Source organism: Pangasianodon hypophthalmus, chromosome 7, assembly GCF_027358585.1.
Source record: "Pangasianodon hypophthalmus isolate fPanHyp1 chromosome 7, fPanHyp1.pri, whole genome shotgun sequence".
NCBI lineage: Eukaryota > Metazoa > Chordata > Actinopteri > Siluriformes > Pangasiidae > Pangasianodon > Pangasianodon hypophthalmus.
This window is the reverse complement of record NC_069716.1, coordinates 3,147,096-3,161,396: the sequence shown is the minus strand read 5'-3', so window position 1 is coordinate 3,161,396 and position 14,301 is coordinate 3,147,096. Positions and strand designations below refer to the sequence as shown.

The 14,301-nt window shown below is 40.4% G+C and overlaps 1 protein-coding gene across 1 annotated transcript in view; it reads right to left on the bottom strand.

The window, feature by feature from the left end:
• The window catches only part of fgfrl1b (fibroblast growth factor receptor like 1b), a 41,056-nt gene that overhangs the window by 14,842 nt on the left and 11,913 nt on the right, over positions 1-14,301 (bottom strand). Inside the window, exon 3 of the mRNA XM_026947398.3 lies at positions 8,330-8,602. Coding sequence (XP_026803199.3) covers positions 8,330-8,602 — 273 coding nt within the window. The remainder of the gene's footprint in view (positions 1-8,329; positions 8,603-14,301) is intronic.

Genomic DNA, 14,301 nt, shown 5'->3' with positions numbered 1-14,301 from the left:
ACTGCAACACATGTAGCCCTCGGCCTGCAAACAAAGAACAAAAGGTGGCTGCTGGAAGCCCTCCACCTTTACCTCCATAAAAACTCCAGCCAAACCAACGGTCTGTGCAGAAGCCACAATCTCTCCCACTGTGTCTCCATACACACACACACACACACACAGCACTAAAGACACATATAATAGGTGGGCAGACGGAGGAACAGTCTTTAACTCCCAAAGATTGTACAATATCACAATTGTGCAAAAAAAAAAAAAAAATACAAAAGGTGTTCAAATCTCCATCCCAGTATATTCCAAATCTTTGTCCTTGTGGTCGCAAAATATGAAGAAGGATCAATTTGTTATCGTTGTCAATGCTCATGAAAAGTAAGGAAAAAACACATTGTGAAGTGCTGTTACAGGAAAATAATCAGTGATGGTGTGGTGTGATACGCAGACTGAAACAGTGTGATTAGATTCCTATAACAACACATCCTCAAGTGTTTTATTCCCCTTATACAACAGCAATTTACCAACAATTTCAATTATTCACTGAAGAAAATGTCATGCTTTTAATTCAGCTATAGTAACATTTAATAAGTCTGAGAAACAAGTTAGTTCCTGTTACTGTCAGTCCCTCACCAATCCATTTTTTCTGTTTTTCTCTTTTTTTATCCCTCTTGAAGTTAACAAGATTTAAAAAAAAAAAAACTCCTTACAGAAAACCTCAACATATCAACAATTACACGTCTTTTTAAAATCTCTTTACTATTAGGATTATGTGGCGTGTCCACCTCACAGCTCCCTGTGTACAGTAAGTCGTTACTATAGAAACGATAACGTATTAGAATGAGAACATTGACCTAAGCCTGTGATTTGATTTTCAGCTCACCAACAGATTCGAGCGTTTAACACTGCTGTGGGTTAAGAACAAAATACAGCAGCATTTGTCTGTAAAAGGAAGTTGAGTAGAGAGAGAGAGAGAGTAGACAGAAAACAGGCATTGAAATCCAAAACAGTGAGTCACATCTAGATAAAGAAATATCTCAGCCTCGAAATGAGATAAAAAAGGCTGAATAATCCTAGCATTAATGATAGTATCAAGCGTTAAAAAAGGTTAATCGAGGATGTCCCCTGACAGAACAAATGCAGAGGTCTTGCTCCTGGCAACAACCTGTGCGTGAAAAGTTTTAAAAAAAATATATATTTTTTAAAATTTTTTATTTATATTTTTTTTTATTAAAATTAAAATCATCTTTTAAAAAGTTGGAAACACTTTGTGTGGGTCACATAGATTTTGGGAAAGTAGTTATTAAGGAGAAACAGACGACACCTACATTATAATGTCAAAATATTAGAAACGTAAATAAAGTGCTAAAATACAGTATTACAGAGATATTTGATGTCTCTGATATCTCAGTCCAGCAACTGTGTTTGCATTTTACAAAATATTCAAACATTTTGCATCCATATTTTATTTATTTATTTATTTATTTACACTCACAGAGCACTTTATTAGGAACACCTGTACAGCTACCCATTCACACAATTATCTAATCAGCCAATTGTGTGGCAGCAGTGCAATGCATGAAATCATGCAGTTACGAGCCAGCAGTTTCAGGTAAGGTTCACATCAACCGTCAGAAAGGGGGAAAAATGTGATCTCAGTGATTTTGACTGTGGCGTGATTGTTGGTGCCAGACGGGCTGGTTTGAGTATTTCTATAACTGCTGATCTCCTGGGATTTTCATGCACAACATTCTCTAGAGATTACACAGAATGATCCAATTAAGAAAAACCATCCAGTGAGCGGCAGTTCTGCGGATGGAAACACCATGCTGATGAGAGAGGTCAATGGAGAATGGCCAGACTGCTTCGAGCTGACAGAAAGGCAACAGTACCTCAGATAACCACTCGGTACAACTGTGGTGAGCAGAAAAGCATCTCAGAATGTACAACCCATCGAACCTTGAGGCGGAGGCGGAGAGTCACGCAATGCCTGCAGATTTTTCAGGTGCACTTTCATGCTGTGAATCTCCCGTTCTACCGCATAGCAAACACAATGACAGCACACTCAGGAGGTGATATCTTCAACTCAGTGAGTCGTATGAACATTTTGAGTGCACTGAGTGTGCTGTCTTGTGTTTGGTATGCGGTAGAACGGGAGATTGGCAGCATGAAAGTGCACCTGAAAAATCTGCAGGAACTGCGTGATGCGATCATGTCGACATGGACCAGAATCTCAAAGGAATGTTTCCAACATGTTGTAGAATCCATGCCACGAAGAAATGAGGCTGCTTTGAGAGAAAGGGAGGCTCTACCCAGTATCAGTATAGTGTTCCTAATAAAGTGCTGAGCTGCAGCACAACAACTTTTTTCATCAGTAGTACCTGTGCTAATAATGAAGCCTACTTGTTTTAAGCTCTACACAGTCTCACAAAGGTTTTGGGTTCATTCCTGTAGCCATTTGGTGACCTTTTAACCCATAAAAGTAGACTAATGTTACACTCCTACCTGCACACACAACTGCTATCAGGGGAAACCAGAGGTATCTATTTCTCTAAAAAAATGTTCATATGACTAACTGAGTTGAAGATATCACCTACTGAGTGTGCTGTCATTGTGCTGCTGAACTGCAACAGATGATCTGGGTCAATAAGGCATTGCTTGCTCAACAGAGAACTGAATTAAATGCATGAATAAATGAAAAGATGGAAGAGATGAAAGATCTGGACTGAATCATTCTTTTATTCATCTTCAGTAAGTGCTTTGTCCTGTTCAGGATTGTGGTGGATCCGGAGTCTATCCTGGAAACACTGGGCTTGATCCAGGAATACATCCTGGTTGGGACATCAGTCAATTACAAGGCACCATGCACACACACACACACACACATTCACATCTAAGGGCAATTTGCTGTGATAGTATGGTGAGCTAAAATTATATATTTTCCCCCAAATCCTGGTTGCCTCATCCAGGAGGATAACGCCTGGTAGCAGACAGAAGTTTAAACAAGATGATGAATCATTGAACTTGCATATGTGGCTTCTCCTAACATTAATTGTGGAGGTGCCATGAGTTTGGAAAGCTATCTACATACTGGTATGTTTTTTGGGAATGTGGGAAGAAACTGTAGGATCTGTGAGGAAACATGCTAATTGATGCACCAATGTGTGTATGTTGGGTAACTTAAAAATAAATTTTAAAATTGTATTGCAATAAAATCCTAAGAAATGGCCAGGATTAAGGAGACAGAACATTAAGGACTGTCAGGGTATGAAGGTTAAAGAAACCACAAATTTTGTGCTAGACCTGTTGTGTAGGTTTCTTAAGGTTTAAGGTTCTGAACTAGTGATCCACAGCTTGTGTTTTCAAATCCCAGGCCTTGCTGAAAGAAAGCACCAAAGAATAAATGTAATAAATAAACAAGACCTTCTATCACGCTATACTGAGGACAATTGCTCTCCATCCAGCTAGCACAGCACAATAACGCTGTTAGCAGCCTTTAAAATAGAAAGGAATTTGAAGTCGAGGAGATTGGAGGAAGGTCTGAGTACTCTTGGACATTAGAGATTTAACGACTTGGTGATTGATTCATCCCTGAGCTCCATAGGAAGCTGAAAATGGATGGCAAGAAGGTCAACCAGCTTCTAGAGGTCAAACATTCCCTCTTGAGTCAGTACTGACTATCATAAACATTCTTCGCTAAGCAGCGATTTCTTTATTGTGACATTAGCCATGGTGTAAGGAGATAATAACACATGATGGGCCGTGCTGTTATAGGAAAACAATCCACATCTGGATTACCAAGCTGAAGTGCATTATTTTCTTATAACAACATGACCCAAAGTGTTTTCTTCCTCTTATACCACAGCAGTTTGCCAACTATTACAATTTTTTAATGGATTAATAAAGGTCACACTATTTACCATTTATATTTACATTTAATGTTTTAAAACATCTAACAGCTATAAACCATCATTCCCTCACCAGCCTCACTTTTTTCACCTCACAACTTCTCTGTCCTGAAGACTTACCTGTGACTCTTACAAAGCATTGACACTGGAGACTCCTTCCACAAATGTCACATAAACTTTTTCCTAACAGAAAGATTCCCACAGCAACAAATACATGTTTTTCTCTCTTTAGAAACAATATGGTGTTAGAACAAGCGCATTAATATGAATCTGTTTCTGTTACAGACAAAACTTCTGAGTTGCTATTACAGAAAATTAATCAACACCTGTTGAGTCGAGAATTCTGCCGCACTTTGGGATAAAAAGCTAGAGAAAAGCTACAACATCTGGAACAGGAACAGCAACATTACATATTGTACATATGTGAAATTATAACCCAAGTTAATAGCTTCATTATAAAATCAGACACACAGCTGGAACGCTGTGATACCACTCATTTCCATTTCATAGCCATGGGGCTTTTGCGCTCGTGTATAATTGGTTTATAGAATAACATGTTTCTGTTTACACTTGCACCCAGCAAGCAAAATGGCAAGACGAGGCAGAGGCTTTTGTAAACCACGGACAGAATGTGAAGTGAGGGATTTAGTTACGGCCGTTACCTCACTCTGGCTCAGCACCAAGAGATTAGACCAAACCAAGCACAACAGGGAAATATTATCATATAAATGTTCAAGTTACATGTTTTTTTTTTAAAGAAGCCTAATGCACATATTTGTTGTGGCTGCTGTTATTAAAGGTGAACAAACAAAAGCTCTGCCCCTGCATGCACAGGAAAGGAAATCTCAAAGAGATAAGAGCTCATGACAAGCGCTATTGAATGTCACCGAATTCCTCTGTCCTGATTTAATCAGACTCTGAGCGGACTTCCCCTGCTGCATTTCACACAGCCACGTGAATTTGCATGAAGTGTCAGTTTCAAAGGAGGAGCGAGGACAGACCACCTGCTCAGAAATGATCTGAGATTCACATCTCCTGAAAAGTGAAGATTCTCCTCGTAACTCTCAGGTTCACTGTAACAATAAGAGAAGGTTCTTTACAGTGATGCCGTTAAAGAACGGGTTTGATTGACTGATTGTTCTTTAAGAATTTCTGAAAACTGAAAGAAATCCCCATTATCAGTGTAACTGCGAAAACAACAATAAAAAAAAAGTTTAATCACAAATTGCTCTTTAATGGACCAAATTTACAGTATTTCCCCTAAAGTTGTGTTTGCAGAACCTTTCTTTTTTAAAAGTGCACTGGACGTTATCTTTTCGATAGTAACAACCCACTCATAGGGAGAGAAGACATTTATGTAACATTTATGGAAGGAGTCTCCAGTGTCAATGCTTGAAAAAGTCACAAGTAAAGCTGTAACTTTAAATTTTCCAACATCTTCAGGACAGAGGAGTTTACACTTTATGGTTTCTTGGTAATATGACATGACAGTCTGCTTTTTTATTTATTTATTAACTTCAAGAGAGAGAAAAAGAGGTTGATAAAGGAGAACAACAGTTTATAGCTGCTGTAACATAAATGATAACCGGAACAGACTTGTTATATGAACATTTCACAACATTAAATGTAACTATAAATGGATAGTGTGACACATCGTTCAACTGTTAGCAATTTGCTGTGGTGTAAGGGGAATAAAACACTCCAGGACGTGATGCTAGAGGAAAATAATCCACTTTCAGGTGGTAACAGCAACTCTGCTTCATCACATCACCCTGTCATTGGTTATTTTCCTATAACACCACACCCCAATGTGTTTTATTCCTTACATATCTTCACTGCCCTGTGCCATGCCAGAGATCCTCCTAATGGGAACTGAACTGAACAGAGCAACAAAAAGAGTTGAATTTTTCATTTCATTTACATTTCTCTCAGATGAATATGACATCAACATTACACTTATGTAAGCCAAGCACTAGCCATTCTGACCTGGATATTAAGCTTCACATGATTCCATTGCTCTTGTGGCTTTAAATACTGAATTTGTGTGTGTGTGTGTGTGTGTGAGAGAGAGAGAGATGATGATACACAATGCCACTGCTGAACCTCCGGCCAAAGAGCATCTGTAATGCGATGCAGTCTTCCCCACTCCACACACTCCAACCTCAGCTTCTAATGCACCCGTTGTTTCCGAGTCTGTCGTTTATTACAGTTAATGACTCCAGTAAACACAGGAAGTGTAATCCTGCAGGAGCCATATGCCATGACTCTGAGTTCCACAGTCCTCTCAGGGACAGAACAGGAAAGCATCAGGTGGTCATGACACCCCACACAGGAGGCCCAAAACAAACACAAAGGATGGAGGGAGGCGGGGCTTACACACTGCCCAGCCAATTACATGACTCCAATAGTGAGAGGAGTAACGGCCGGACATGGAGGAAGAGCGGGGGGGCGCTGTGGCTCCTCTCAGGCCCAAACACACACTGAGCTGGGGCAGATTTACTGCTGAAGAGGTGGCAGGTCGTGTTTGTGTGTGCGTGTGTGTTTGTCTGTGTGTGTGTGTGTGTGTGTGTGTTGTGCATGGAGAGACTGGGATGAAATTCCCACAGTGCAGTCTCCAGACAGCAATAAAGCAGAGCGCTCACTCTGAGTAGGGTCAATACACACAATCAACCCATCTTTCACAAAATACACACACCACACACACTTTCTACAACCTCGCACCCAATGCACAGACCACACACACTCTCAACAACCTCACATCACATACACACCCTCAACAGCCAGACACCAATAAACAACACACACACTTTCAACAATCTCGTACCAAAAACGCACACCACACAAGCAGTCAAAAACATACACACAGCACCGCCTACCGAACATGCCAAACAACGTCCTTTTAATACACACACTAAACAATCTCCTGATCAACACAACAAACACGATGCAAACACATACTCAAACACACGCTTAATACTCACCACAAAACACAAACATTTACTACATCCTACCATACACACGGAGAACAACTACACACAAATTTCTTTACTTTCAGCAACCTCAGTGTACACCTTAAACACCACTGACTAAACACAGTCACAGAACTACCTGACACCAACTACACACTCTCATTTTGAACATCCCCACACCACACACACACACACACACACACACACACACACACACACACCATTCTAGTAAACATATCATCTCAACAACCTCCCATCAAACACACAACAACACAAAAAATCAACTACATCTCACTAATGACACACACTAAACAATCCTCCCTCTATCTTTTTTTTTCCCTTTCCAAACAGAAGTGGCATTATTTCTCAGCCTGTCAGGGTTTGTTGGGATAAAATGATGAACAGCGTATACGTTTACACAACTCATAAACAACAGCAGGTATCTTGAGTCGGAAAGAGTGAGGTAAAGAAGTCTTTCTTTGTTCTAGGGCTTTCGTATAAAACATTGCGTCAGAGCAACACAGTACTTCTCACAACCACAGCTGGCTCTTTTCCTTTATCGTTTAATGTTTCATACATGAACTCGTGCACTTTGAGTGGTGTGCTATTAAACACAATAACTTCCTGTGCCACAAACACTCTTTTGTAAGCTACATTGCGACTGAAGGCTCCTGTGTGGCAGCCGTGGGACTGGACGCTGTAATGCCCTCCATCATGCTAAGACAGAAACACCATTTTGAAATGGAGCAGGTTTTGATTAAGCTTGAATGACGGCTGCAGGCAAGGAGCAGAAAAACAAGAACATTATATTATACTAGGAGAGGAAACACACAGTCATCATACAATCCCATGCACACATTAGGCTAACACAATGACACTCTCTGTATCCGTATCTGTTTAATGGTCCAAATATTCGTATTTGTAGTTGGAGTTAAAGCTGAAGTGGGAGGGGCCTAAACCAGGGAAAGACTTTTTTTTCTGGAAATGCTGGAAAGTTCATAATTTGGAAAGTTAATAATTCATAATTCATAACTACAGACTGTTTGTTTACCTGTCCATGATATTTTCTAACAAATTTATTTGGTTCTATTTTGCAAAATGTAAACACACTAGTAGCCGTATTTAAAGCAACACAATCCTGTCCAGGCAGTTACTAAGCATGACCGAATGAATGTTGTAAATACATTGTGCAATGACTCATATTCAAGTCAGTGAACCTGGTCTTTCTTTGTCCCATGAGCTTCATATCTGATTTCATGCTCACTCCCATGAAAGTAAAATCTCCTGATTGGATAACATGTTTGTTATGTCCCTAGTCCCTTGTTGCACACCTCTAATTTCAACATGATGCCCTGTGAACCTTTCTGGCAAGCTTCATATCTGTATTAGTATTCATTTAGAACACATTATCGGTTCATTTCAGATAATATATTCATAACTGTTTGTGCTATGTGCATCCCTTACCAATGACAGTGAGGGTGAAGTTGAGAGACACGCTGCCGAAGCCATTGGCTGCCTGGCACACGTAGACCCCGGCGTCTTTGGCTTCCACGTTCTTGATCTTGAGGCCGTGGTGCAGAACACGGTAACGGCTCCAGCCAGCATTGACGTTTCGTCCGTCCTTCGTCCAGAGCAGCAGGGGCGGAGGGTTGCCTTCGACAGGGCATGGCAGGCGGACATTACGACCCAGCTGTGCAATCTGCTTCTCCTCCACCACGTTACTCACCCACGGAGGTCCTAGAGCCAAAAGAAATGGGGCAACTGTCAAAGTCATGCAAAAATAATAACGCTGTTACCAAATGTTTATCTCCAAAGCAGCAGTGATAAGTTATGGGGTCAACCAACTTCTGGCACCCCTGAAAGGGTCTTGCTCAGGCCCAAACAGTGGCTTTTTGACAGTCCTGAGGTTTGAACTCTGAACACAGAACCCGTCAGTGAATGGAAACTAGCGAGTCACGAAAGGCAACGGCTATAATAACCATGGTAATTGCTGGCTTCCGTGCCTTGTTAGCGGTGTTTGTATTTCAGCCCAAACCAGCCTTCTAACCATAAACGAATGTCAGACTAAATGCACCTTAATAGGTCAAGAGGGCTTTGTTATACTTTACATGATTTGTGTTTGCCTGCAAACGGAACGTCTGGGTAAAGTTAGGAACACATCCACAAAGAACCAGCCACTGAATAGTCTTCGTGTGTACTGGGTTTAATTCACATCAGACAAGATTGTTCTTTTGCTGTTTTTTTCAAGGTGATTTAGGCATGCAGTGAGAGCACGGAAGCCAGAGAGGTGAAAGACCTTGGTGAAAGAAATATGTGGAAAATGAAACAGAGGTTCAGAACCAGGCTACGGTGTAGATCTTGTCCTTACACAACTCCTAAAACAAGCCGTAGATCCGAGTTTTAAGCTTTAAATATCCCAAATTTAGCAGCACATTCTGAGAATTAATAAGAGTTCCCTGAGTCAGAACACTTCAGCGCACGGTTCTGTCTGGTTTTCATAGCCTTGGTGTGCACAAGGCCCTTTTCATCCCCCTTCTCTCAGCCTGCTAGTGGAGACTCCCATGAGGACCAGCTTTCCATTTCCTTTGGCCCACTTGAGCTGATTCACTCTCATTCATGCCTGGCACAGTCACATCCTGTTGCCTGCTTGAGAAACTACCCCAGCAACCAAAGATGATGGAAATTGGAAAAAAAAAGTCAAATTTCCCAAATTATTTTCATTTTCCTTTAGCTCCCTCGGAATGTTCTTACTGGAGTGAAGCATTTTCACCTGAGACCATTGGTTGCCTTCCAGGAACATGCCACGAGAGCCGAGCGAGAGAAAAAGTACGGGTTGTTTTGGTGCTGGAATTAAATTACGGCACATTCCTGAAAGTTTCACAAAGACATCCTTACTGAAAAATATTACTTTGTATTACTTCTAAAATGGCAAAACAAATCATCTCTCCAAATACACACCAGGGATAGACTGTAAAAAACACAACAGGTGTGGCAAAGACTGAAATGGAAACATCATTATCCAGCCAACGTGGCAATTTTAAGCAATTTGTAGGTTAACAAATGTTAACAAGAGGGTTTGGCCCATAATGGAGATCTAATCGTATTTCTTCTTTATTTTATGGCAATGTGTCTTTTATTAACAAGGCCACACGATGAGAGGAGGGTTCTTATGCACTAAGTGGGTGAGATTTTAATAGTGCAAAATTTTGCACCCCCCATGGTTTCCGGATGAAAGATGGAAAATGAACCCTGTTTTAGAATTTATCTCCAAAAAAGGGCAAAAGCAACAGAAAAATAGTTTGAGGAAGAAGACGGTGTTCTACAATTGGTAAAGTTCATACAGCGATGTCAGGAAAATGGCAAAGTGTGGGTCATCAAGGTGGAATCAGAAAACTATTCAGAGTACACAAAAGTGGTTAGAGTTAGATATAAAGCAAAGAGTGTGTGTATATCACATTTGAAAAAGAGAGATACAAACTTAAAATACACAATTTGACCCATTTTGTTCCTTGCAATAGTGAAGAAACATCTGTGCAACCCAACATGCTAAAAGTCTTGCTGCTGTAAACTGAATTTCTTTGTCTTCTTTATTTTCTCCTAAGGGTATGCAAACTTTTTCACTCATTTTTTAATTGTAAAATATGTATTTTTTTTATGAAATACTCTAAAATTGTAACAAACCATCTACTGAGTTTCACAGTCAACTTCATATGTTATATATGAAAAGAATAAAACATTTGGAGTCATGTTACCAACCTGAAGCTGATTGTTTTCCAGTACCAGCACATTTTGACGTGTTTTATTTAGCTATAAATTCGTTCGCTCACCAGCCTCTCTTTTTTTCCCTCTTGAAGGTAATAAGACTTTTTTGTCATATTACTGAGAAATCCAGATAATATAAACTTCTCAGTTCTGAAGACTGATGGACAACTTACTGACTGTTACAAAGTGCTGACACTGGAGACTCCTTCCGTAAATGTTAAATAAACATGTATGGCCTAAATGATAAAGTCCCACATGTTTGTACTACAGAAACGATAACTTATTAGAATGAGTGCATTAATATAAACCTGTAGTAGAAAACTAATCAACACCTTCTGACCAATCAGATTAGAGAATTCAATAGCGCTGTGTTATAAAGTATTTAAGTAGCATTAAAAAAATGCACTTCTTACCCTGAAAACTGCACCAGAGTCAAGAGTGACAGACGTAAAGTCAATGAACACCAGAAGAGGGGCTGTCTCTCTCAACTACACCAGGTGTGTGTTTATTACGTAATGGCCTCATAGCTGACTTTGAAGTCGCTCAAGGAGATCAGCACTATCTATACAGCCTCCACACTGAAAACCTAATCACACACACACACACACACACACACTGACCAAGCACACAACTGATGCGCTACAAGCACACACACGTTGCTCTGTACATACACCATGCCTGGGTGTGTTTCCATTCAAAAGGTTCTTGAATTTGGAAATGATGGACATTTTGAAGAACAGCAACGACAAGTGAGTGTGAGCCAAACACGGTCATGCAGAGCTTGGAACACACACTTGCTAGTTTGTCAGGGATAAATTTGCATATATACCATTGGCAAATGGCTGTGGTATAAGAGGAATAAAACACTCCAGGACATGCTGTTATAGGAAAACAGTTACTTTCAGGGTGGTAACTGTAACTCTGTTTCATGGCAAGCCACATCACACCACCATGGTGTTGATTATTCTCCTATAACAGCATGCCCCCATGTGGTTTATTTATCCAAACACCTTCCAATTTCATCACAGATTTTGGTTGTCAGTGATGAATATTTATTTCATTAATGATTCAGTTTCATCCTTGTAAAAATGTTGTTGATGAACATTTTTTATCAACAATTCACCACTAATCTTGTGGGTTGGTGTAGGAACGCGAGCGACTCAGAATGGCCGAGTAGCCAAGACAGCTGAAAGTGATGTCAGATTTATCTTCTGTGTCATTCTCACATAGGTTATTCATTTCTGAAAAGGCTTTCTGCAGTCTTTTATCTCAGTTTGCTGTCGTAATGCTTTACAGAAAAGGAGATAGTGTATAGTAGTCCATGTGTGTTACAAACCCACAACACTCTGAATACGCAAACTGACAGATTTATGTGCTGGTTTTGTCTTTTGCACTCTTTCATTGGAAGATTTCAAAAAGGAGACACACAGAAGACTTGCTTACCATCACTTTTAATTGAACGCTTTCTTAGACGTGTGTGTGAGTGTGCATGTGTGCGCGCGTGTGTGTGAGCGCGCGTGTGTGTGTGAGTGTGTGTGTGTGTGTTGGTTTGGGGGGGGGTGTTGAGAAACAGAGAGGCTTCCATATGGGCACAGGCATATGGACTACCAGATATCACTTAAAAGCTACCCAGCATGTCTGTCCCAGCCAGCCGTCTTTGTTTCAGACATCTTGATATGAGCTCGTGATTTCTGAGGAGGATTTATGGACAGGAGGCCCCCAGACTGCAGAGCTTTGAAGGCCAAGCAGCCTCAGAACCTTCACGTTGGTGTCCCAGAGCGAGCTTCAAAAAGCCTGACAGCACGTTGCTGGGATAAACGATAATGATGGAGGAAGTGGCACGGCCATCAAACACGTGCCGGGTGAGGGTGTGTGACAGAAAAAGAGAAAGAGAGAGAGAGAGAGAGAGAGAGAGAGAGAGCTGGTTGCCCCATGATGGTTGAACCCTTCAGTCAAACTACACCACAGCTGCTGGAAATCTGCTCAGCAGAAACTGTGACTAAACACGGATTTTAAAGGATCTGTGGTTATACAGGCAACAAACTGGTGACCCTGCCACCTGCTTTGCTATAAAATTGAAAGAAGTGGTTTTAAAAAATGTCACTTCCACCTGAATTTATAGACTAAACGTGAGAACTGATAGTCATTAAGCTTAAAAATATATACTGGGCCTAAGAGTTCCTTATATTGGCTAGTGATGAGGTAAAAAGCTTGCTCATGAATATAAAAATGAGCTGCGGGCTCCTAAAATGGGTTCCTTAAAGGTTCCTTGATTTCTGAAACGGAAACCCATAGGATTTGTTTTACACAGAACCTATAAAGGTTCCCCCAGATGGACAAACGGCTCTGGTTTTCCAACAAACTGGTGACTCTGCCACCTTCTTTGATCTTAAAAGTTATACTTTCCCTAAAAGTTCCTTGTATTGGCTGGAGATGAGTTAAAAAAGTTTGCTCATAATTATCAACATAAGCTGCAGGCTCTTAAAACAAGGTTCTTTAAAAGTTCCTCAGATGGTTAATGGTTCTAGTTCATAGGTTATAACTATAAGAGGTTCCCCAGGTGGACAGACTGAATAATGGTTCTACTTTTGCAAAGGGGAACCCTTTTTGAAAGGGAGACCACCTTTTATATTTAAGTTTCCTCCAGATGGAACCTTTAAGTGTACTAGAGTGCATGGAAAAGCCAAACAGAATAGTAGTAAAAATCACTGTTTCTAATTATAATAAACAAAGCAATCAACAGCACAAACAAGAGTTATCATAGTTTATATTTTGGAACTTTTATCCTTTTTTAAATTAAATTCAATTTGCATTGAAACATACTTTTCTTTACAGAAAGCTGTAGTGTACAGTCATTACATTCCTATTTTCTTTTCACTGTTTGTGTCAGCTCCAAATTGGCATAGCATGAAGGCTTCCACCGCTACTTCCTGTGCAGAAGAAACTGAGATAATGGCATCGGCCAATCAGAAGATACGGCTCGGTAGCTCATCTCAAGGTTGATCTCATGGTATCACGTGATTTATTAGCGTCACTCCTCTCCTCCCCTTGGCTCCAATATAGTTGTACATGGTAGGATTGTGTTTATTTTCAGTGATACATCAGTTAGACCAAACACGGCTCATGGCTTTGGTATGTGGCTCCTTTATCTCAGGGTGATAATGCCGACAACTGACGCCTGTGATTGTTTGCACTGATGCTCAGGCTATGAATCTCAGCATGGGGTCAAGGCTTGCTAAACATGCAAGCCTCCACCTCTCCTGGCACACAAAGCCTCTGAGTTCTCCCTACTCATCTCTGCATGTTTGTTTCTGAGGATCTTAATCAGATCTGTCACTGGTGCCAAGATAGTTGATTCACCTGTGCTAGCACAATGCTAATTGCCTATGGAAATGGAACTTCCAAAAAGCATAAAAAGATCAGCTCGGAATGAGAAAGACTGTTCAATGGTCAGTGATGTTGATCACATGACCGTGTAGGGGGAAAAAAAAAAGTTCTACCCAGAACTCTAAAGCATTCTTTCCTTTAACCCTTTGGGGGAAGACTTAAGGGTTCTATGCTGAATTTTATAACAGAGGATGCTATTTTTTCTAAGAGTGTATTTATTAACTGGGTAAGTGTGTGCTACAAAACACCAAATTATTGGTTATTATTTTCTTTATGCCTAGAACCTG